A 25,456-nucleotide genomic window follows, 5' to 3' on the forward strand; every position below is an offset into this window, starting at 1 on the left:
GCGGGCGAGTGGCCTGCAGGTGAGAGGCCGCTGAGGACCGGAAGAGCCCGAGAGCCGGTGCGGAAGGGCGACGGGAAAGGGGAGCGCCGAACGGGCCGAGTGACACAGCAACCCTGACATACACGCCGGAATTCATCATCGGTCTCAGCCCGCCATGACGCAAAGCGTGTGCGTCCCGGCTGCTGAGGCTGACGCCGAGCTGAAGCTCGCTTCCCTCCCGCGCCTCGGACCGCCAGCCAAGGAAAAGCTAACGTCCGGCCGTTTCGCCCGATCGCCCCAATCCAGGTCCTTTCCGAGCCCGAGTCGTCTCCGAGTCCTGGCTGAACTGTAGTGCAAGATGTGGACCGGGACTACAAGTCCCACAATGCCACGCGCCAGTGGGACCCGAGCCGCAGGGGCGCCGAATCCGGATATTTTAAATCTTGATCCGAGGGGCTGCGCGCTCTCTTGTGGTTGAAAAAGATTGCTTAGGTCGTTGTGTCAGGGCATTTTAGCCCAGATTGCCCCAAGCCTACTCTGCAGTCTCTGGAGATTTTCACAAGCTAAACGTTGTTTTTTAGTTACAACGAGAGAGCTAGGGACCAAGTTGTAATCAATCATTTGCCTTAAATCCTGTGAACATTAAGTTGCGTTTTTGGTACTCTAAAATATTAAAATATTTTATGTGTTAAGCAATTCTAAGATTTAGAACATTTCTCCCAACTGTGACATCTGCATACAAATAACAAATGCTGAATCCCCCTCCCTTGTGTCTGAAGGCACTCAGGAAGAAATCTCCATAATGTCAGTAGCTTCTCTCAGACAATTCTGTGTACGGAGTAGTTGAGCAGCAGATGTTGTAGGGNAAGAAAAAATCTTTTTTTTCTTTCTACCCTTCTAGGCTTTCCGTGGGGCGCTGTGACGAAAGACAGATCAACAAGAGAAAAACAAATTTATTAACATGTATATCTCCTATTTACAAGAGAAACTCAGAAACGAGTACTCAAAAAGGTGGTTAGAGTCTGGGTTTATATAACATCTTAACAAAGGAACAGTGTTTACAGAAGAAAAGAAAAGGACCTCAAGTCTTTAGAGGCAGCAACTTACGGAGAGGCAAATATATGAGGAGCTAACGGTAGATGAAGGCCAGTTAGTGAAGTTCGTTATGTAGACGTCTCCGTGTAGTCTCTAGGCTGACAAAGGGTCTAAAGTTGTCTCCTATGACTAACTTTTGTCCTTCCTGGTAGAGACAGGCAAGAAGGGACACCTTTGAAAATTTATGTCCTGCTTTTACGCAAATAGGGGAGTGGTAGCTTTTCTTGTATCTCCTTCTTTCCAATTGCATTTAGCTCAAAATAATCCTTATACAAAACTGGCATATTCTGGAGTGGCAAATGCTACTACCATTCACTACAGTGTCCAAAAGGATAATAAATGACCATTACAAATATGTTGGGCTCAGATGGGAGAATTACATAAAAATATCTTACAAACTTGAAGTGAGAAGTTAGCCACATGACATTATTTCATTTTCTATTAGATTCATTTTAAACTTCTTGAAGGCAGCATATTAGAAAATAAATCTATATATAAATAATGTATGCAAGTTGGAAATAATGTAAAAAACGTCAAAAGTCCAATATATATGTATGTTATGATTATAGCTGTAATCACATTAACTCTGTAGGAAGACTGGAAGAAAACCAACTAGTAGTTACTTACTAGATCGGTGGGATTTGAGATGAAGTAGTTCTTACATTTTTTTTTAAATACTGATACTAAAATAGTTATTTTAAGACTACTGTCCATTTAATTCATCCTTTCTCACAAATTTGGACCAAAAGAACTCTGAAAGTAAGCTTAAAAGATAGGAAGCTTCCAACCAAATGAGGAATAGATGGTACCAGAAACGCATCTATACTTAATGCTGTGTATGTTGTGCAGTCCTAACAGAAAGGAAAATCATCTCTAATAAGAAGTAAAAAGACTGTACAAGGCTGCCTACCACAGATAACTTTAAATGATAGCACATGTGAGGTGACATAGCGACATAATAAAACTCGCTAAGAATGAATGCAGGTCGAGCACACAATCAGAGAGGTTGTTGTAATTATAAAGAACACTAAAATTTTCCAATAAAATGTTCTTTCTCAGCCAAGTCGCCGTCTCCTATTTCTTCCAGAAAAGCACCAAGGTATTCGGCCACAAATATTAGCCCTCCAATCTCGCGAGAGCGGTTTACTCTCGCCTAGCTTGTAGTTACCGGGGCAGAGTCAGAAGATTGGCCAATCAGGATGAGGGCTCTCTCTCCGCCCCGCCTCCGTTGCCGGGATACGCAGTCGCGCGGGGCCGCTAGTGGTTAGGTCTGAGGGTCTGGGAAAGCTGCGCGAGGGAGAGCGAGGAGTCGCGAGTGAGCCAACGGGTACCGAGACAGACTGGTGGGCTCCGCAGGGGTGGCGGCCTCGGAAAGAAGTTGGAGCTCTTCTGACCGCTGCGACCTCCCTCCTGACGCGACGGAGGAGGTGAGAAATCCCAGGTCTCATCTATCCCTCCCTCAGTCCCTCGGCAGCCGGTTTTCTCACGTAGGAGAAACTGGTCCGCTCCGAAGAAAATATTTCCGAACTTTTCGCCTCTTAGCTGTTCTCCTCAGCCTGTCGCTAGGCTAGGGAAGTCCGACTCCAGTCCAGGAAAGCGTGTGGAGAGACCTCCTCAGACAGTCTCCTGTGGAAACCTGACAAGGCGAGACCAGAGAAGGATTCTAGAGCCTCAAAAAGAAAATTCACTGTGGTCTGAGGGATTTTACTCAAAGTAACAAATTTCTGTCTCGTATTCGCAGCTTTCCGCTTCTTCATATATGTTAAAATGGCTGGTTTAGGGAGGATAATGGTAGCAGTAATTCGGAGGCAGATGTTTTATATGTAGTATCTGTCATCTTCACAACAGCGCTAAGGTACAGCTCATTGCCACACTTGGGTCCTACAGATGAGGAAACATATCCAGCGGGGATTATGTAGCTGGTAACTGTCAGAGCTAAAGTTTGTGTCACTCATTTTTCTGAAATCAAAGGCCAGGCGCCTTCTCTGTGTGAATAACGGTGGGCATTGTGTGAATGACCCAGGAGTTAGTGGCATGTTTGTTACTAATGACCCTTTGTATTTTACCCTCTGGGACTGATGTAATGCTAAGCTTTCTCCAAGACAGTAAAGCAGTGGCAATCAGGTGGAAATTTTATATATTGTACATTTTCTTAAAGTTATCAGGAAAGCTAGAGTAATAGGCTTAAATTTTACATTGACAACAGTCATACCTCATTTTTCTTGAGCTTCTCAGATACTGTGTTGTTTTGTTTTTGTTTTACAATTTGAAGGTTTGTGGCAAACCTGCATCAAGTAAGTCTGCTAGCATCTTTTTCCCAACAGCATTTGCTCACTTCATGCCTGTCACATTTTGGTAATTCTGGTGATACTTCAAACTGCTATTATATTTGTTATAGTCATCTGTTAATAGTAATTAGGACTTGCTGAAGGCTTAAGTGATGATTAGCAGTTTTTAGCAATATTTTTTCACTAAGGTGTAAATTTATGTAAACATAACTGAAACAAAATTTAGTGAAATACCCTTCCTTTGTGCAGTAAACTCTTATATTTTTTTATTTCACGTCTAAAATATATTGATCAGAACCTACCAAATTGTTTTCACAACCCACTAATAGGTCGTGACCCATAATCTGAAAAATGCTATTCTAAATTATCAGCCAAACTTTAAATAATATATTCTGATGAGTAAAGGAGGGGGCTGAAAAACTGGGAGAGAATGAGTGAGTTAAGGAACTGGTTTAAAAGGAGATGCAGTGAGAATAAAGATGAGATAGGTATAAGGAGTGGAGATTAAGGTCAGAGAATGAAGTATTTTGATTGATACTGAGGTGAAACAATTCCAGGTGATGACAAGCTCCAGGTCTACCCACAGCTATGGATGACTGAAATGGAGTTGAAATGGTTACTGAAATTTAGGTCAGGGAACGGTGACCTAGAATGTTAGGTATTGAATCCAGTATCCCTGTGAAAGTCATCTAGGACATTGGTGGAACTGAAATAGAGAGAATGAACTAGGTACAAAAGACTTTAGTGAAGATGGAGGGAGAGATTAGGTGGTCCATAGATAAAAGCAACGAGGAAAGATCCAAGGCAATAAGGTTGCAAAGGAAGAGAGTCTTGTTCATTTTTTTTTTTAAAGATTTGGAATAATAATATTTTGAAAGTGACGCTGGGGAGCAAGGGGAGTGTTGTGCACTCCCTTTGTTTTGGATTTGTGTATTGAGAAGCTAAAACAGCCTTTCCTACTGAAAGTGTTTTGGGGAGAAGCTGGGATTCTGTTATAGCAAAGAGTAAAATGAAGTATTTGATAACAGGGTTGAGAATATAAGAGAATGAATCATATACCAAGAGCCCAGAGAAAAAGTAGGGAGAGAAGAAAGGTGCTGGATATGTCAGAAAAGAGAAATTTTACGAGAATATGGGAAGAGCTCAAGACAGAGGGGCTTGCATTTTAGTAAGAAAATAGGGAACTGAGGAAGGCATATCATAATAAATGATTTCATGGTTCCATTCTAAATGTAACAATGTCAAACTTGAACAAAATGAAGCAGGTTTAGCCTTGTAGTGGTACTTGGAATGGCAATTCACAAGAAAAGTTACTGTGGATTAAATGTTTAAAGGAAAGCTATGTGAATGTCCAGTGTCTTGCTATAGAAGATACCAAAGAAGAATTGAACTGTTTCTTGTTTCCAAATAGTGGTTAAAGAGAACAAACAATGGCCAGTAATCACAAACCTTCTGCAGCTCGCCCTGTTTCACGAGGTGGAATTGGGTTGCCTGGAAGACCTCCTTCTGGAATACGACCCCCATCAGGAAATATTCGAGTGGCAACTGGAGTAAGTTTCAAACAATTCTATTGAATTCTTGTGCATATGTCCTGGTAGAAGTTGGAAAGCCTGTCTATAATAATTTTTCTTTGTTCTTTCTTTATTTTGTCAGCATACTATTACACATAATTTTGGGGGGGAAATACCTAGAAGTATAAATGTGGGAGGATGTCTGAAGGACATTATTGAGAGAAGATGCCTGCTAATACTGATATTCAAATTTATTTTAAAGGTACAGTAATTTCAGTGGTGTAGTTTATTGGTGCCTGGATCAAATGAAATGGAGGAGATGAGAAACAAAATTAGACATACATAAGAACATAATGATTAAGGTGACATTTCAAAATAGTTGGAAAAGCATGGAGCATTCAGTAGTGCTTTCAAATAATGGGTAAACCATTTATTTTTAAAAATCGACCTCTCCCTCACACAGAATTCTAGATGTTTTAGAAACTTTATATTTACAAAATGAAACTGTAAACGTACTGGAGGAAAATATAGGCGATTATTTCATATAAACTTGGTGTGGACTAGGCCTTTGTAAAACAAACACGAAGTACTGAAAAGGAAAGTATTTTTATATTTATATATTTCAATTTTTTAAAATTGAAAACACCATAAGAAGTTAAAAATGACAAATTGGTAAAAAGTATTTGCAACATTTATATCATAAATAGAGTTCAAAATCTTAAAATGAAAAAGCAAACTTTACCTACTTGTAAGAGCTCTTTTTATAGTAAGGCTCTGAACCCTATGTTCAATCAAAATTACATGAAAATTACATGTTCAATCAAAATTACAATATAAAACTATTCTAAAATTCATCTAAAACAATAAAAAAGCAAAAATGAGAAAAGTACAGTGCTCTAATATAAAAATACATTATAAATAATAAGTAAAACAGTATTTTGGTTGCCACAGCAGCCTAGAAACAAACTAGAAAATGTTCATAACTTAATGTGAAATGGAGAGTCTCATAAATCAGTAAGAGAAACATATACCACATTAGAAAAAATTGGATAAACTTTATAAACTGATAATTCTAAATAGACTAATATCCTGTAAAGATGATTATTACAGTTTCATTAGAGTTATAATAGTGAAAATTTTAAAGCAACTTAAATTAGCACAGGTAAATCTTAAATAAATTATGATATATCTATCCTTATAATAGGCTATTAAGTAGTCATTAAAAATTATTTTCAAAGAGGATTTGAGGAAATTATATATCTTTATAATATAGTTTTAAGTGTAAAAAGCACTGTGGTGCCAGTTGAACATAAAAATATACATTTATATGTAAATAGAAAGAAAATAATATGCCAAAATATTCATATTAATTTTTCTGAAGATTGCAACTGATGGTTTCAACTCCTTGTATATCAAGCTTACACAGTAGGCTAACTGCAAACTAGAAATAATGCTGGGTCCTGTGTTTAATTCATTAGAAGAACAGTAATTTTTGGAGGGAAAAATTTTGGTAAAGTCAGGTTTTCTTAAATTTTTCTGGTTTTTCTAGAGTTTCAGGTAATATTGTTAACATCATCAACTTACACTGACATGGTTTTTCTAAAGTCTTCACATATATAGTTTTGAGCTATTAAGAATTTTTATTTTAGTAAGAATTTATGCTTGCTAATGAAATATTTATAGAATTCAGATACTTATTGGCCACCTACTCAGTGCCATGTGCTTTACCCATTTAATGTTTGTAGTTTTTAAAATATTGATGCTTGCTGTAAAACATACAAAGGAAAATGTCAGAGTTCCTTCCTACCCCAGGTATTACTATTGTCGACAGTGTGATGTGTATCCTTCCAGACTTTTTTCTGTTCATTTACAAACACTAATACACATGCATGTGAGATTGTATGATTTTAATATTTTCTAAAATGACTATATTATATACATTGTTATGTATCTTATCCATTACTTTCAATAATATAAGTATATTTTCATATGAGTACATATATGTCTATTCGTTCTTTTAAATGTGTGTAATTTTAATTTATACTTCTCTGTATTTTTATTTGGTAAAGTTTACCTAGGAAGAGATTTAGCATTCTCTTCCAAAGATCACTCAGGATAATCCTGAATTCATTTCATTTGAATTTGTGGTTAACAGTGTTTCTGTGTCCAGCATATTCTTTGGTATGTTTTACTCTTGCTGGCCCCCACAATAATTACCAAGTAATTCTCAGAATCACTTAAGAATTATGTTATCTTATAGGATTAGAGGCTACCATCTAACAGTATTAAAGACAATCAAAATGAATGACAATGGTTATATACAATCCCTATCTAAAATGTCTACTACATATTTAATCTACTACTTAATTCTTTGACAGAGAGTGGGGAAAAAGGAAAGAAAGGGTGGAAGATAAACATAAGAATGATAACTTGGAACAGCTTCGGGTTGTCTCATACCTTCCCAACCTGTCCATGTTGTATGAACTGACATGTCTTTTTTTTCCCCAAAGATTTTATTTATTTATTTGAGAGAAAGAGAGAGAAAACACAAGGGGGTGGGGGAGCAGAGGGAGAGGGAGAAGCAGAGAGCTGGACAACGGGGCCTCAATCCCGGGACCTGAAGGCAGATGCTTAACTGACTGAGCCACCTAGATGCCCCAAGAAGGGAGTCTCTTGTTCTTTCCGCAGAGTGTATAATGTTATATTGGATTTTGAAGACCTGACATAGAGAATCATGTGGAGTAATAATATGAATGCTTATTGAATAATGTAATCCTTTAACTCTTATTTGGCTATCTTGTGATGGAATTATATATAATTTCAATTTAAAAATGAAAATTTCTTTTTTATTTTGAAGGTAATGTATACTTACTGTAATAATGCTGAAAATACCAAATTGTGAAAAGGATAACATAAAAATGAACTATAATATCATTATATTATATGAGGATAACCATTGTTACTGTTTTTTATGTAATTCTCCAGACTTTGTTTTACAAAATGGAATTATGAATACTGTTCTATAAACTATTTTTTTATATATTACAAGTTATTCAACCATTTCCGGTGTTTAAATAAGGACAAATATGTGTATATTTAGTTTCTTTCCAATTTAGGGGTGTTATAAATAATGTTTGCACATAGAAATGTATTTATTTATTCATTTAACCTTATTTTTCTTGAAATATAGTTGACACAATAAAAATTTTTTTTAGAATTTTAAATTTTAAAGAAATGTGCTATTTAATGTTCACAGAATTTTAAATGTTAAAGAATTTTATTTAATAATATTTCATATTTCAGAAATTCAAAAATATAAGGAATATTTTACAAATTAAATAGGATTTTAATTTTTAAAAAATATTCTTTGCAGTCTTAACAGTAGTAGGAGGTGTAGTATTTTTCTAGTTTACTAAAACTAGAGTCATGTTTTTCATTTAGATGCCACCTGGAACAGCAAGACCAGGCTCTCGTGGTGGTCCCATAGGGACAGGAGGAGTTCTCTCTTCTCAAATCAAAGTTGCTGACCGTCCTGTAACACAACAAGGTTTGAGTGGAATGAAAACTGGAATGAAAGGTATCTATTTTAAGAAGATGAGTATATATATATATATTTTTAAAGATTTTATTTATTTATTTGACAGAGAGAGGCAGTGAGAGAGGGAACACAAGCAGGGGGAGTGGGGAAGAGGGAGAAGCAGGCTTCCCGCCAAGCATGGGGCCTGATGTAGGGCTCGATCCCAGAATGCTGGGATCATGACCTCAGCCGAAGGCAGACGCTTAAGGACTGAGCCACCCAGGCGCCACAAGATGAGTATATTTTATATAAGAAGTATTACAGGGGCACCTGGGTGGCGCAGTAAGTTGAGCATCTACCTTTGGCTCAGGTCATGATCTAGCAGGGATCAGTGGGGAGTCTGTTTCTCCCTTTCCCTCAGCCCCTCCCCCTGCTTGTGTTCTCTCTCTCAAATAAATAAAATCTTAAAAAAAAAAAGTATGACGGTACCTTATTGCTAAATGAGAATTATAAAAAAGCTATTTTATTCAATTTTTATTCCTTGATTCACAAAACTGTGGTTAGGGTTAAATAAAAAAGTGAATGTGAAAATACATTGTGAACTAGAGAGTACATACATATGTGAGCTATTTTAATCTTCATTTTTCTGAACATGGAATTTGTTATAACTTGAAGAAATTTGAAATAATTTGAAGAAAAGTTCAGGAATGAAAATTAGATTCTAGTACTACATAGAAATATTTTGAAATACGTTTTGATATAAAAAAATCACACTATTAAGATATTTATGTAATTATGAGAAATGAGTCAAGAAGTGTTACATTTTCTAATAATTAATGCTTCATTATAATATAACTCCCTAAATAAGGAAATAAGGCTAATGTATAGATTTTTACTGCATCTTTCCTTATGCCTCTGTCTGTGTTTAAAAAGGCATAATAGTACATTACGTGTTAAGATTCAAAAAATTGGTCTGTGATATATACAAATCAAACCATGGTGAACTGCTTTATAATGAGTTTTTTATTTTCTGTATTTGTGACAAATGACTTATCAGGGATGAAGATATTCTACTGGGAAAAAAGTAACTATAAGATATTATACACTCTTGTATAATGTAAGGTGCAATGCCTTTGAGAAGTTTTCTTTATTGTAATACTGCTTAGCTTGCTGAATATTAAAAAACAATTGTTTAGAAATGCTTGCTTAATAATTATCAATATTGTGGAAAAAGTGTCAAAATTATATAATTGTTTAGTCTTTAAAAATGTATTCACAGAAATGTTTGTACATTTTATATTATTAAAAATTGCTATAGATAATTTATCAAATATTTATTACTCTATAGATTTCTCCTTCAGAACAGAACCAGTATCAGTTAAGATAGTTACTACCAGTATACTTCAGAGTCTTACATGAAAGAGTTCTGATTATTAGCGCTATGCACTATCTGCTGTAACTTGTTCTTACCTGCTCTGGTGCCCCATTTCCCACTCTAACACATTTTCTCCCTCTTCTGAGCATACATCTCACAGTCAGTGCTCTCTACCCTTACCTCTCCCACATTGCAGAGCACTTCATCTCTCAAGGTTTGGGACATTTAGCCTAGGACTATATTCTTATTCCTACTGAAATAACTGAAATAATATCGTGTTTCTGAAAAAAAGATCTCTGAGACAAATTATGAAAAATCATAATCTCTTGCATTGAGAAATACACAGTCTAAATCTGCACTGTCCATTATGATAATCAATAGCTACATGTAGCTATTTATTTTTAAATTAATTAAAATTAGATAAAATAAATAAATATTCAGCTGTCTAGTAGCATCAGCCACAGTTCAAGTGCTCAATAATCCCACGTAGCTACTTTATTGGACAGTGTTGATACAGAATATTTCCATTGTTGCAAAAGGTTCTCTTAGATAACCCTGTTCTAGACTTTCTTAGTTTGCATTCAGTCCACCTGACCTGTAGAGTCTATTTGTCTTAACAGCCCTACCTCTAGTCCCATTTTTGTGGTCTTAATTCAAGTTTCCATTATGACATGATGCTAAGATACTCTCTTTTCATTTCACCTTGAGATCAAGAGTCACATGCTCTACCGACTAAGCCAGCCGGGTGCCCCACTGTTCTTTACCATTTTAATGATTCATCTTGATTATCAAATTTATTGGGGCATAAATAAAGACTGTCAGAACTGTGGAGTGTAACTGTGGTTCTGCTTTGGCTTTGCTATTTTGGTGGCATTTCCAAACTGAACAGTAATAATTAAAAACCTTTTTTTTTTTTTTTAGGTCCCCAGAGGCAAATTTTAGACAAATCTTACTATCTTGGGCTTCTTCGGTATGTTTTTTCCTATGTATGGTCATGAAGTTTTAACTCTGGTACTTATTAAGATAACTAGGTGTCTTTTGAGTTCTAAGAATTATTTTGTGTTCTAATATAATTTCTGGTTAATTTGTGTTAACAAAATATATGTGATAATACAATTAGGCCGAGATTTTAAATTGTATATATTTGCATGTATATGAGCTGTTTATGTTCACTATTTTTCATAAAATGATAAGAATAATCTTTTATGCTTCTTTCACTAATTACTCTGAAATATATTATTCATACCACTGACATGTCACTAGTTGTATCTAATAAGAAAGGGAAAATGTATACTTATTTATGATATATTAACTAGTGTAGGGTTTTACATAAATGTATATTTGGTCAATTGCTCCAAATGTGACATAATTTAATTAATTCAAAAGGTTTATCATGTGACTCTTAAGAATGAAGTTCTAAATTGAGAACTTTTTTCTTATTCTCTACCTACCTTTTTCTTGCTCAGATGTCGTACTGTCCTATCTCCATTTTCCCATTTTACTTTGTTTTCCTCTTGGCTCATTATCTAGATCTTCTTTCTCTCTTACTTCCATTTCTTTTAATCCATCCTTCTAATCGTGTCCTAAAAGTCCTGTTTTCTTTCTCAGTTATCCTGGATTCTTTCATTTCTCAATTATCAGGATCCTTTATGATTCTCAAACTTCTAAAAGGCAATAAAGAGAAGTGTAGGTTTTCCCCATCAGTCCATTAAGGTTAGCATTAAGCTAAACTAACATCAGCAAAAAAAAATAGTGAGGCCATCAGTTATATAGCATCTCTTATTATCCAGCCACTTCTTAATTAAAAGAAGGAAAACATACAGAACTATTTTTCATCATTGCATTTCCTTGCTTCTCCAGGATTTGTGCTTCTGCATAAAAAAAGTAGTTCTAGATATAATTATTATATTATATTATCTAGATGTAATTATTTGATGCTATAGCAGTGGTTCTCAACTGGCAGTGATTTTGCCCCCTAGAGAACATTTGGCAATTTTTAGGTACATATTTTGTTGTCACAACTGGGATTGAGGGGTTCTGCTACTGATAACTTGACCAGGTGTACTGTTAAACATCCTACAGTGCACAGGATAGCCCCTTCCCCACGGTCAGACCATTCTTTAGGACCTAAAATGTCAATAGTGCTGCTTTTGAGAAGCCCTGTCCTAGAGGGTAGCAGGAGCTGTAAGGGTGACAATTAAGCATCTACTTCTGTCTAAAGATAGTTCATTTGACCAGGCTTACATTCTGGTCCTATTGCATCTCAATGATTAGAGAATCTCTTTCAGTTTCTTATCAAATTTGGGATATGCCTCATTCTAGTTAAATAAGCCACATAAATTGTTTTTCTTTCTTTAGTGAAATTTCACAAAATAGTTTATATTGTTACACATCTATGAGAAGTTTGTTTTGTTGGACTAGAAAAGCTCTTTTCTGGGTTAGAAATATTGCTGACTTTCTAATTTCTTTTCATTTAGAAGTAAAATAAGCGAACTTACAACAGAAATTAATAAACTTCAGAAAGAGATAGAAATGTACAATCAAGAGAATTCAGTATATTTGTCATATGAAAAGAGGTGAGTAATTTTGGCATTAAAATTATACAAGACCTTTTTTATTAATAGGCAACATTTAATGTAATAGATTTCAGAAGTTTAATACTGAATTCATAGTTAAACATAATGTTTGTGATATTCTTCTTATTTATGTGTTTATGAATATTTGTTTTATGCTTGCAGAGCTGAGACTTTAGCTGTTGAAATCAAAGAGTTTCAAGGACAACTAGCAGACTACAACATGGTATTTGCTCTTTCCTGAGATTTTTTTGAATATTTTTATTGCTTTTTGCCACCTTAAAAATGTATTATTTTAAATACCAAATAATACATGAATACATGCTTATGGTGAAAGATTGAAAACAGGGAAAGTGTACAGATTAAAGTATCACTTTGCTTTTTCCCTCATTTCCCTCCCCAGAAATAATTTGGCTTAACCGATTGACATGCATTCTGCCAGTTGTCTTTTTTTTTAATGTTTCAATTTTTTATTTAAAATTTAGTTAGTTAACATACAGTGAGTGTAATGTCAGTTTCAGGAGTAGAATTTAGTAATTCATCACTCACATATAACACCCAGTGCTCATCACAAGTACCCTCCTTGATACCCATCATCCATCTAGCCCATCCCTACTCACCTCCCTTCATCAGCCCTTAGTTCTCTATCATTAAGAGTCTCTTTTATGGTTTGCTTTGCTCTCTCTTTTTTTCTTTCCCCTATGTTCATCTGTTTTGTTTCTTAAATTCCACATATGAGTGAAATCATATGGTATTTGTCTTTATTGACTGACTTATTTTACATAGCATAATACACTGTAGCTCCATACATGTCATTGCAAATGGTAAGATTTCATTCTTTTTTATGACTGAGTAATATTTCAGTGTGTGTGTGTATATCACATCTTTATCCATTCATCAATTGATATCCATTCATCAGTCAATGGACATTTGTGCTCTTTCCATAATTTGGCTATTGTTGATAATGCTGCTGTGAACATCAGGGTTCATGTCACCCTTTGAATCAGTGCTTTTGTATCCTTTGGGTAAATATCTAGTAGTGCAATTGCTGGATCATAGGGTAGTTCTATTTTTAACTCTCTGAGGAACCTCCATACTGTTTTCCAGAATGGCTGCACCAGTTTGCATTCTCAACAACAGTGCAAGAGCATTCCATTTTCTCTGCATCCTCACCAACCTCTGTTGTTTCCTGTGTTGTTAATTTTAGCCATTCTGACAGGTGTGAGGTGGTATCTCATTGTAGTTTTGTATGTATTTCCGTGATGATAGGTAATGTTGAGCTCGTTTTCATGTATCTGTTAGCCATCTGTCTTCTTTGGAAAAATGTCTATTCATATCTTATGCCTTTTTCTTAAGTGGAGTATTTGTTTTTTGGGTGTTGAATTCATAAGTTCTTTCTTCTTTAAGATTTTATTTAGTTATTTATTTATTTATTTATTTTAAGATTTTATTTATTTGTGTGACAGAGAGACAGCCAGCGAGAGAGGGAACACAGAAGGGGAGTGAGAGAGGAAGAAGCAGGCTCCCAGTGGAGGAGCCCGATGTGGGACTCGATCCCGGAATGCCGGGATCACGCCCTGAGCCGAAGGCAGACGCTTTAACGACTGCGCTACCCAGGCGCCCCTTATTTAGTTATTTGACAGAGAGAGAGAGTGGGGGCACACAAACAGGGGGAGCGGCAGGCAGAGGGAGAGGGAGAAGCAGGCTCCCCGATGAGCAGGGAGCCCAATGTGGGACTCGATCCCAGAACACTGGGATCAAGACCCGAGCCGAAGGGAGACGATTAACCAACTGAGCCACCCAAGTGCCCTGAATTCATAAATTCTTTATAGATTTTTGGATGCTAACCTTTTGTCAGATATGTCATTTGCATATGACAAATATGTCACCTTCTCCAATTCCAAAGGTTGTCTTTTAGTTTTGTTGATTGTTTCATTCACTCTGCAGAAGTCCCAATAGTTCATTTTGCTTTTGTTTCCCTTGCCTGTGTCTAGTAAGAAGTTGCTTATAGCTGATGTCCAACATGTTACTGCCTATGTTCTCTAGGATTATGATGGTTTCCTGTCTCACATTTAGGTCTTTCATCCATTTTGAATTTATTTTTGTGTTTGGTGTAAGAAAGCGGTCCCGTTTCATTCTTCTTCATATTGCTGTCCAGTTTTCCCAACACCATTTGTTGAAGAGACTTTTTTTTTTCCATTGGGTAGTCTTTCCTGCTTTGTTGAAGATTAGTTGATCATATATTTGTGGGTCCATTTCTGGGTTTTATATTCTGTTCCACTGATCTGTGTGTCTGTTTTGTGCCAGTACCATACTGTCTTAATCACTACAGCTTTATAATATAGTTTGAAATTCAGAGTCCTGATGCCCCCAATTCTGTTTTTTCTTTTCAAGATTGCTTTGGCTATTCGGGGTCTTTTCTGGTTTCATAGAAATTTTAGGATTGTTTATTCTACCTCTGAAAAATGCTGGTGGTATTTTGATAGGGATTGCATTAAATGTGTAGATTGCTTTGGGTAGTATAGACGTTTTAACAATATTTGTTCTTCTAATCCATGAGCATAGAATGTTTTTCCATTTCTTTGTGTCATCTTCAGTAACTTTTATCAGGGGTCTATAGTTTTCAGGGTACAGATCTTTCACCTCTTTGGTTAGGTTTATATACCTAGGTATCTTACGGTTTTTGGTGCAGTTGTAAATGGGAGTGATTCCTTCATTTTTTTTCCCTCTTCTTCATTATTGTATAGAAATACAACACATTTCTGTACATTTATTTTGTATTCTGCAACTTTACTGAATTGGTATATCAGTTCTAGCAATTTTTTTGGTGGAGTCTTTCAGGTTTACTACATAGGATATCATGTTATCTGCAAGTAGTGAAAGTTTGACTTCTTCCTTGCCGATTCGGGTGCCTTTTATTTCTTTCTGTTGTCTGATTGCTGAGGCTAGGACTTCCAGTATCATGTTAAATAACAATGGTGAGAGTGGACATCCTGTCTTGTTCCTGACTGTAGAGGAAAAGCTCTCAGGTTTCCCCACTGAGGATAATATTAGTTGTCGGTCTACCATATATGGCTTTTAGGATGTTGAGGTATGTTCCTTTTAACTCTACTTTGCTGAGATTTTTTATTAAGAATGGATGCTATACTTTGTCAAATGCTTTTTCTGCATCTATTGAGAGGATCATATGGTTCTTTTCTTTTATTAATGTGGTGTATCATGTTGATTGATTTGCAAATATTGAACCACCCTTGCAACCCAGGAATAAATCCCACTTGATCATGGTGAATGATTCTTTTAATGTACTGTTGAATGTGATTTGCTAGTATTTTGTTCAGAATTTTTACATCCACGTTCACCAGGGATATTGGCCTGTAGTTCTCTTTTTTAATGGAGTCTTTGGTTTTGAAATCAGGGTAATGCTGGCCTCATAGAATGAGTTTGGAAGTTTTCTTTCCATTTCTATTTTTTGGATAGTTTGAGAAGAGTAGGCATTTGCTCTTCTTTAAATGTTTGGTAGAGGGGCACCTGGGTGGCTCAGTTGGTTAAGCATCTGCCTTCAGCTCAGGTCATGGTCCTGGGGTCCTGGGACTGAGCCCTGCACTGGTCTCCCTTCTCAGTGGGGAGTCTGCTTCTCCTTTTCTCTCTGCCTGCAGCTCCCCTTGCTTGTACTTGTTCTCTCTGTCTCTCTGTCAAATAAATGAATAAAATCTTAAAAAAAAAAAAAAAAAGAACTAAGTGGATATAATACTATCCAGTAATTATAATAAAAAGAAAGGTTTGGTAGAATTCCCCTGGGAAGCCATCTGGCCCTGGACTTTTGTTTATTAGGAGAGTTTTGATTACTGCTTCAATTTCTTTGCTGGTTGTGGGTCTGTTCAAGTTTTCTATTTCTTCCTGTTTCAGATTTGGTAGTTTATGTTTCTAGGTATTTATCCTTTCCTCCATATTGCCTAATTTGTTGGCATGTAATTTTTCATAAATTCTCTTATTATTCTTTGTATTTCTGTGGTTTTGGTTGTGATCTGTCCTCTCTTGTTTGTGATTTTGTTTATTTGGGTCCTTTCTCTTTTCTTTTTGATAAGTCTGGCTAGGGGGTTATCAGTATTATTAATTCCTTCAAAGAACCTGCTCCTGACTTCATTGATTGGTTTTTTTGCTCTTTTTGTTTCTATATCCTTTCTTTCTTTTTCTTTCTTTCTTTCTTTCTTTCTTTCTTTCTTTCTTTCTTTCTTTCTTTCCTTTTTTTTAGAGAGAGAGAGAGAGAGAGAAAGCACATGGGGGGGAGCAGAGGGAAAGGGAGAGAGACAATCCTAAGCAGATTACACACCCAGCGTGGAGCCCATCTCAGGGCTCAGTCTCAAGACCTTGAGCTGAAATCAAGAGTCGGATGCTTAACTGACTGAGCCACCCAGGAACCCCATATCATTTATTTATGCTCTAATCTTTATTATTTCCCTTCTTCTGCTGGCTTTAGGCTTCATTTGCCATTCTTTTTCTAACTCCTTTACGTGTGAGGTTAGGTTGTGTATTTGAGATTTTTCTTGCTTTTCAAGGTAGGCCTATATTGCTATATGCTGACCACATTTGCTGTATCTCTAAGGTTTTGGACCATCGTGTTTTTGTTTGTTTCCATTTTTTTTTTTAATTTCTTCTTAAATTTCCTGGTTAACCAATTCATTCTTTAGTAGGATGTTCTTTAACTTCCATGTATTGGGTCTTTCCAAATTTTTTCTTGTTATCTTGTGGTTAACTTCTTCCAGTTTTATAGCATTGTGGCCAGATAATATATGTGGTATGATCTCAGTCTTTTTGTAGTTGTTGAGGCCAGATTTGTGACCCAGTATGTGATCTGTTCTGGAGAATGTCTCATGTGCACTTGAAAAGAATGTGTATTCTGCTGCCTTAGGATGGAATGTTCTGAATATATCTGTTAAGTCCATCTGGTCCAATGTGTCATTCAAGCCGTTGTTTCCTTGTTGTTTTTCTGCTTAGATGATCTGTCCATTGCTGTAAGTGGGGTGTTAAAGTCTCTTACTATTATTCTGTTATTATCAAGGAGTTTTTTTTTATGTTTGTTATTAATTGTTTTATACATTTGTGTACTCCCAAGTTGAGCATAAATATTTACAATAGTTAGATCTTCTTGTTGGATAGACCCCTTAATTATGATTTAGTACCCTTCTCCATCTCTTGTTATAGTCTTTGGTTTAAAATCTAGTTGTCTGATATAAGTATGGCTACTCTGGCTCTTTTTTGAGGTCTGTTGCATGGTAAATTGTTCTCCATCCCTTCACTTCCACTTTGCAGGGGTGTTTAGGTCTAAAATGAGTCTCTTATAGGCAGCATATAGATGGGTCTTGGTTTTTTTCTGTTTCTATGCCCTGTGTCTTTTGATTAGAGCATTTACTCCATTTATATTCAGAGTGGTTATTGATAGATATGAATTCAGTGCCACTTTATTACCTGTTAAAATGTTGTTTCTGAAGATTTTCTCTGTTCCTTCCTAGTCTTTGTTGCTTTTGGTCTTTTTTCCCCACTCAAAGAGTCCCCTTTAATATTTCTTGTGGGGTGGGTGTACTGGTCATGAACTCCCTTGTAGTTTTTGTTTGTCCTGAAAACTCTTTTATCTTTCCTTCTACTCTGAATGACAACCTTGCTGGATAAAGTATTCTTGGCTGCATATTTTTTCCATTCAGCATGTTGAATATATCATGCTACCTTCTTCTGGCCTGCCAAGTTTCTGTGAAGAGGTCTGCTGGTTAACCTTATTTGTCTTCCCTTATAAGTTAGGGATTTCTTTTCCTTTGCTGCTTTTAGGATTTTTTCCCTTATGTCTGTATTTTGCATATTTTACTATGATAATCTTGGTGTTGGCCTACCTTTGTTGATTTTGATGGGAGTTCTCTGTGCTTCCTGTTTTTGGATGTCTGTTTCCTTCTCCAAATTAGGGAAGTTTTCAGCTGTAATTTGCTCAAATAAACCTTCTGCCCCATTCTCCCTCTTTTCTTCTTCTGGGACTCCTATGATAAGAATGTTATTGGGACGCCTAGGTGGCTCAGTCTGCTAAGCGTCCACCTTTAGCTCAGGTCCTGATCCTAGGGTCCTGGGATCGAGACCCACATCAGTCTCCTTGCTTAGCGGGGAACCTGCTTCCCCCTCTGCCTGCCTCTCCCCCTGCTTATTCTCTCTCTCTCTCTCTCTGACAAATAAATACATAAAATCTTGGGATGCCTAGGTGGCTCAGTCAGTTAAGCGTCTGCCTTTGGCTCTGTCATGATCCCAGGATCCTGGGATTGAGTCCTGCATCAGGCTCCTTGCTCAATGTGGAGCCTGCTTCTCCCTCTGCCTGCCGCTCCCCCTGCTTGTGCTTGCATGGACACGCTCTCCCTCTCTCTAATAAATAAAATCTTTAAAAAAAAAAAAAAAGTTTGTTATTACACTTTAAGGAATAGCTGAGTTCCCTAAGTCTACATTCACAATCAAATATTTTTCTTTCACTCTTCTTTTCTGCTTGATTTTCCATAATTTTATCTTCTTTTTTATTTATTTTTTATTTATTTATTTTTAAAGATTTTATTTATTTATTTGACAGAGAGACAGCCAGCAAGAGAGGGACCATAAGCAGGGGGAGTGGGAGAGGAAGAAGCAGGCTCCCAGCGGAGGAGCCCGATGTGGGGCTCGATCCCAGGATTCTGGGATCACACCCTGAGCCGAAGGCAGATGCTTAACGACTGAGCCACTGAGGCACCCCTTATCTTCTTTTTTTAAAAAAGATTTTATTTTTTTATTTATTTATTTTAATAATAATTTTTTGTTATGTTAGTCACCATACATTACATCCCTAGTTAGATTTTATTTATTTATTTGACAGAGAGAGAGAATGTAAGCAGGGGGAGTGGTAGGCAGAGGGCGAGGAGCAGGCCCCTTGCTGAGCCGGGAGCTGGATGCTGGACTTGATCCTAGTACCCTGGGATCATGACCTGAGCTGAAAACAGACAACCGACTGAGCCACCCAGGCACCCCTAAATTTTCTCTTCTTTATCACTTTTTCATTCTTCTTCTTCTTCCATCCTTGTGGTCATTACATCTATTTGGTTTTGCATCTCAGTTATAGCATTTTTTCTTTTAGCATGACTAGTTTGTAGGTCTTTTATATCTGTGGTAAGGGGCTCCCTGGTGTCTTCTATGCTTTTCTCAAGCCTGGCTTGTATCCTTATGATTGTTGCTTTAAATTCTGGATCAGGTTTATTACTTATATCTGTTTTGATTAAATCCTTGGCCATGTCCTTTTCTTGTTCTTTCTTTTGGGAGGAATTAATCCCATTTCAGTATTTTGTCTAGGTCTCTGTCTTCTTTTGTGTGTTGGGAAAGCCTGTTATATTTCCTCCTCCTGAGAGTAATGCTTTATTAAAAAGGGGTCTTATACTGTCCAGGGCTTAGTGCGTAAGCAAGTGTTTCTGGTGTATGCTGTGTGTACTCTGCTGCTGTGTTTTGGCTGCTCATTCCTTCAGGTCAGTCCTCTGCAGAGTTTCTTCTTGCCTGCAGTGGGGAGTGTTTGGACCTTGGCCAGAGTGTGGCAGGTTTTAACTAGATGTGCTCTGGTCTGCTTGTTAAAAGAGGCCTGATACTATTTCCACTAGAGTGGAAGCTTTGCAGCTCTCTATGGTTAACAGACATTAGATAAGAGCCATTTTTAGTTGTAGTGGGATGTCTTAGGTAAATTAATTAGTATGATAATATTAATAATGTGTAAAATATGTTGTTTGTAGGATAATGAACTAACACCTAATAGAGGGAAAACATTTAGCCAATATCTAACGTATAGTGAGATCTCAAATGTTAGGTCTTAGTAGCACTTATTCATATCAGAAGTGAAATATGCTATATACTAACACATAGTACATCAATAAAGCTTAGTCTTTTAGAAAGTTCTATCCAAATAGCTTGCTTTTAGTAGCTTTCCGGTTCAATTTCTGGCTCCACAACTTGCTAAATTTCTTTATGGGCAAAATGTGGGTAGTATCTACTTTGTGGAATAATTGTTAAAACTGTGTGAAGTAATACATTCAGCAGGCCCAGAATAATGTTTGGCACAAGGTAAATACGTTAGCTATTTCTATTATTGCCAAATTTTTTGAGGTAGGCTTTCTGGTGTTCTGATGGTGCCTTACCCCATTGGGGTGGTTTTTTTGTTTGTTTTAGTTTTTAGAAGACGAAGAAAATAATTTTGCATTTTCACTGGTATAAATTTATAAATATGTTAATACCCTTTCTGCTGGGGAGAAGAGACACAGGTTCCCCAAACTTTTGTCATCTTCAAACACTTCTTTTAAGGTCAAACATCTTTTCAAAGCAGGCAAAGCTCTTCTAATGTACAATCTTTGTAAAGTAGTTTATTACTGCTCACTATGCACCCTAAAAATGTGATTTATTGATTGGCCAAATGCATAGTATATACTTAGCTCAGTATTTGTTTGTATCTTAGAAGATAAAATACTTGGAAATATTAATACTTAAAATGACTACTCTTTGTTTGTAAGATTGAATACCAATTTACGAATTATAGAAAAAATTTATAAAGACTAATAGAGTGGTTTTTTTGTATCTTTGTTTTTAGTTGGTAGATAAACTTAATACCAATACTGAAATGGAAGAAGTAATGAATGATTACAACATGGTAAGAAAATTTATAGGTATAAGCAGTAGACCTACATAGATCATATCCTCCAATACAAAGCATTTATATCTAGAAATAGTTTGATAAAACTTAACACACATTACAGTAGGTATTATTCTCATCCTAAATACTATTTTCACAGTTGAGTTCCCTCAGTTGCTTTTTTTTTCATTAAAGATTTTATTTTTAAATAATCTCTACACCCAATATGGGGCTTTAACTCACAACCCCATCAAGAGTTGCATGCTCTACTGAGCCAGCAAGGTGTCCCTTCAGTTGCTCTTTTTAAATTCCTTCCTCTTGGTCAGATTTTCCTAATGAATGCTTTAGTGTCTTTCTACAAGGCTAGATTGAACCAATCTCACACACATTAGTTAGGGAATCTCATCTATATTTCCTTGTATATAAATTAGTTTGGAATACATTGGGTTTAATTTTTGCACAAATGGAGCTGAGTACTCACTGGAAATACAATACCACCTTTACAAAATTTTGTAAGAGAGAAAAGTGAATAGTTACTATATGATGCCAGATATAATTTACTTTTTGATTGATAAATGAGAATTTGTGTTCAGTGTTCTTAGATTCTTTGGTAGAAAAAAAATATTAGTAGCTAACTTTTTTGATTACAAACATTTGGAAGAAAATAACATACATAGAGCCTATAGTTTATATAACTTACAATTTATTTTTACAACTTTTATATAGCTTATGATATAGTTTGTAACTTACACAGAGTATTCTGTGAAAGCATAAAATTTATAAAATGACTTTTTTCTAAATTGGGGTTCTAAAAACATAATTTGGTGAAATTAGTCTTAGCTTTAAAACACAGGAGAATTCCCAATTTAAAAATATATTTTTAATACCACATGTAAAATGTGGAGACTTCTTTATGTGTTCTGTCAGTTGTTTGGGATAGAACCAAATTCTAGGCTGAATATGCACAGGTAGAGTCAAGTAGGAGTACTCAGGTAAAATTCTGTTTAAGGATAAAACTTGTGTTTGGTCTAAAATCAATATATTACTAATCAACTATTGAATACCCAATAAATTTTAGAAATTCTATTTGCATAAATTAAGTTTACATTGGATTATTCGAGAGGTCACTAAAGAGTGGTGAATATTTTTGGTGTGAGATTACAGTGCCTGTGAAAAAGACTTCCTTTTTGGGGGGTTGTAGTTTGTTAAGCGAAATAAATACTGCATATTTTTTTTAACTTTGCATGTGGCATTAGGATTATTATAATAATCTCTCAATTAGTTCATGACCAGAGTAACTTTTAAAGAAGTAGTTCAGTTTAATGGTAATTTTTTATCACTAACTTCTCCGTTAACTCTTCCTTCAGCTTAAAGCTCAAAATGATCGAGAAACACAAAATATGGATATCATATTTACTGAAAGACAAGCGTAAGTACAATCTGTGTAGAAATCAAACATTTCTAAGGAGCTGAATTAGGTAGTTTAACTTTGAAGTCATTTCCTCTTTTTTCCCTTGCATTTTTTTTTTTTTTTTAAGTAGGCTCCACACCCAGTGTGGAGCCCAGTGCAGGCCCAAACTCATGATCTTGAGCTGAGATCAAGAGCTGGATGCTCAACTGACTGAGCCACCCAGGATTTTATTTTAAAAAATTGAATATTTGCAATACAAATTTTATTGTTTACACATCTGTTATTTTCGTTTACCATTAAGTATCCAAATCCTGAGTAAATAAAATTACTATCATTTATCACTAAGTACCCAAATCTTGGATAAAAAAAATAACCAACTAGATTAGATAAATAAAATTTCTCTTTCAAGTAGTTTAAAATCTAAGATGGATGAGAACATCTTCATCTCTACCATTTATAATTTTAATCTGGGCTTTTTAACTAGTTTGAATTATGAGATTCAAGGCCCAGTCTAATAAAATTGCACATTATTAGTGAGCTGTTTACATTATTTCATTACTCAATTATTAATTTATAATTAATAGTTATATTAATGCATATATGTGTATACATCTTTTTATATAACATGGTTAAAAATCCAATTACAAATAATTTTGACTTTGGTAATAAGTGGTGGTGTGGTAGTTACAAAGGCCTACAAAGGTAATAGGTAGATGTGATGTAGTTGTCATAGTCCATTTGGGCTGCTATAACAAAATACCATAAACTGGGTAACTTATAAACAACAGGAATTTATTGCTCACAATTCTGGAGGCTGGGCAGTCCAGGCTCAGGCCACCCACATGGTCCCATTCTGCTGAGGTCCCTTTTCCTGTTCATATAGGCATCTTCTTCCTCCAAACTCCCATGGTAGAAGGTGTCTGTGGGATCTCTTTTATAAGGGCACTAATCCTGTTCATGAGGGTTCCACCCTCATTACCTAATCACTTCCCAAAGATTGCACCTACAAGTACCATTACCTTTGGGGGCTGGGATTGCAACACAAATTTTGGAGGGACATAAATATTCAAATAACAGTCGTTAATGTAATTATTTTTCATTGATTTTTGGCCTTAATTAAATATTGTCCAAGGCAATGCAAACATAAAACATAAGCTATTTTGTGTACACCCACCCCATACATATTTTGTCTCAGAATTTTATCAGTCTTAATCTCTTTGAGAGCAAGAGTAATAATTAATCAAAATCACTTAAATTCTGTGACTCCAAATATACTGTCCTATCACTTATGCATATAAAGTAAATATTTGATGAAGAAAAGGAAATTAACATGTAATGGTAAAACATTTGAAAGATAAATATGATTTTTCTTTGTTGATTAAAAATAAAGGAACCTCTTTTTCCTTTATCTGTCATTTGATACTGCTGTAAAGTACTGCCTTAAAAATTATAAATACTGGAAGTCTCTTCCCATTTACAAAGAAAATTACATACTCATGGTGACCAAGCTCTTTCTTGAAAACTTTCTTTTTTACTGTTCTGGTTTTGAACCATTTAGCAAATATATATCATTTACCATACATAAAATAACTCCCCTAGGTACCTAAAAAGTAAATAATGAACTGTAGTCTGTTGAACATCTAACAAGAGTTTAGAACATTAAGGTCCTCATTTATTTCATATTTATCTGCAGTTATATAGTATTCAGGTCAGATTTATAAATATATGTATATGTTTTATATATATTTCATCCAGAAAGATAACTCACATATTATAAATTTAAGACTGTCTTAGGCTTTTATGTCTATTTGGTTTATTTAGTTAAGGAAAAAAGTTCTTAAAATATGGTGATTTGTCCTAGAATGTCAGCAGTTTCTTAATATCTGTAGTTTGTAGTTGAGGCTGAGTGTAATTGGTTCTCCTGACCCTTTTAAGCAGAAATTTAAATTAAGAACAAAAGTTATCTTCATGAAGTTTACTTTTATATGCAGCAGGTGAATGTTAATCAGATGGCCAACATCTCAGTAACACAAGGATCTACCTTGGCTACACATTCAAAGAGAGCTGGTAATGCCATACCTTGAGAAGGCAGGTCCGAAGAATTTTATTCTCTTCTCTTTTAGTATGACCATTTAGTGTGGTATGACTAAACCATCTGTTTTATTATGGAACATCTATTCATAATAAGTTATAGTGTACAGCCTTTAATATTTTACTGTAACGTTACACTTGGCTTTAATTCAGTTTCATATGCCAACATTCAATTATTAGAGGCTCAAGAGATTAAATGTAGTCTTTGCTCATTCATAATTATATTTCATTTTACTACATTTTTCAAATATTAATATTTCCCTCTTAAATTAGGAAATGATATTTTGGTAAAATAATAGATTATTTATAAAAAGATGCATTTTGTTTCCATAATTATCTAACTCTTAGAATCAAGATTTTAAACAATTGATACTATCTAGTAGGAAATATTACATGTAAAACATTTATATCCTTTATTGAAAACATGTTTCTATAAACACAAGCAAATAAGGGTTATAAATAAGTGAGTGAGTTCTATTTCACAGAGTATATATCATCATAAACAGTTTTTATTTCCCTCAGTAGACATTTGAACTGAATTTACTATTGCTATAACCTTTAAAATGACTATTCTGCAGAATATAATGTACATCTACATTATTCTTAGTCTCTTTTTTCTGAGAAACTGTCAAGTACAGATGCATTTTTAAAACTTTATTATAGAAAAATTTGAACATGCACAAAAATAAAATAGTGTTATTATACTGGTATCATCTCCCGGCTCCATCAGCTCCATCTTCCAGCTGCATCAGCTCATATCAAGTCCTGGTCCATACAGACATCTAGGCACTACTCCCTTCCCTGTATAATGATGGAGAAATTCTAAAACATCATATTATTTCATCTATAAATGTATTTTATTATAGTGTTTTAGAGATATTCTTTTCTCTAAAAGATATAAATACACTTAATTTTCACCCCTATGGAAGGAAAAAAAAATGAAGTGTGTGTGTA

At 35.3% G+C, this 25,456-nt stretch overlaps 1 protein-coding gene across 2 annotated transcripts in view; it reads left to right on the forward strand.

Annotated features, from left to right (window-relative positions):
* The first annotated feature begins 2,337 nt into the window (after positions 1 to 2,337).
* The window catches only part of IFT74 (intraflagellar transport 74), an 80,781-nt gene continuing 57,662 nt past the window's right edge, over positions 2,338 to 25,456 (forward strand). The window contains exons 1-8 of one of the 2 annotated variants that reach the window (XM_008695080.2): positions 2,338 to 2,501; positions 4,774 to 4,912; positions 8,315 to 8,450; positions 10,687 to 10,735; positions 12,243 to 12,341; positions 12,504 to 12,564; positions 20,959 to 21,018; positions 22,368 to 22,429. In XM_008695080.2, coding sequence (XP_008693302.1) covers positions 4,793 to 4,912; positions 8,315 to 8,450; positions 10,687 to 10,735; positions 12,243 to 12,341; positions 12,504 to 12,564; positions 20,959 to 21,018; positions 22,368 to 22,429 — 587 coding nt within the window. In that variant the 5' untranslated portion in view covers positions 2,338 to 2,501; positions 4,774 to 4,792. The remainder of the gene's footprint in view (positions 2,502 to 4,773; positions 4,913 to 8,314; positions 8,451 to 10,686; positions 10,736 to 12,242; positions 12,342 to 12,503; positions 12,565 to 20,958; positions 21,019 to 22,367; positions 22,430 to 25,456) is intronic. The other variant, XM_008695081.2, reaches the window with a different exon arrangement.

This window comes from Ursus maritimus, unplaced genomic scaffold, assembly GCF_017311325.1.
Source record: "Ursus maritimus isolate PB19 unplaced genomic scaffold, ASM1731132v1 scaffold_17, whole genome shotgun sequence".
In the NCBI taxonomy this organism is placed as follows: Eukaryota; Metazoa; Chordata; class Mammalia; order Carnivora; family Ursidae; genus Ursus; species Ursus maritimus.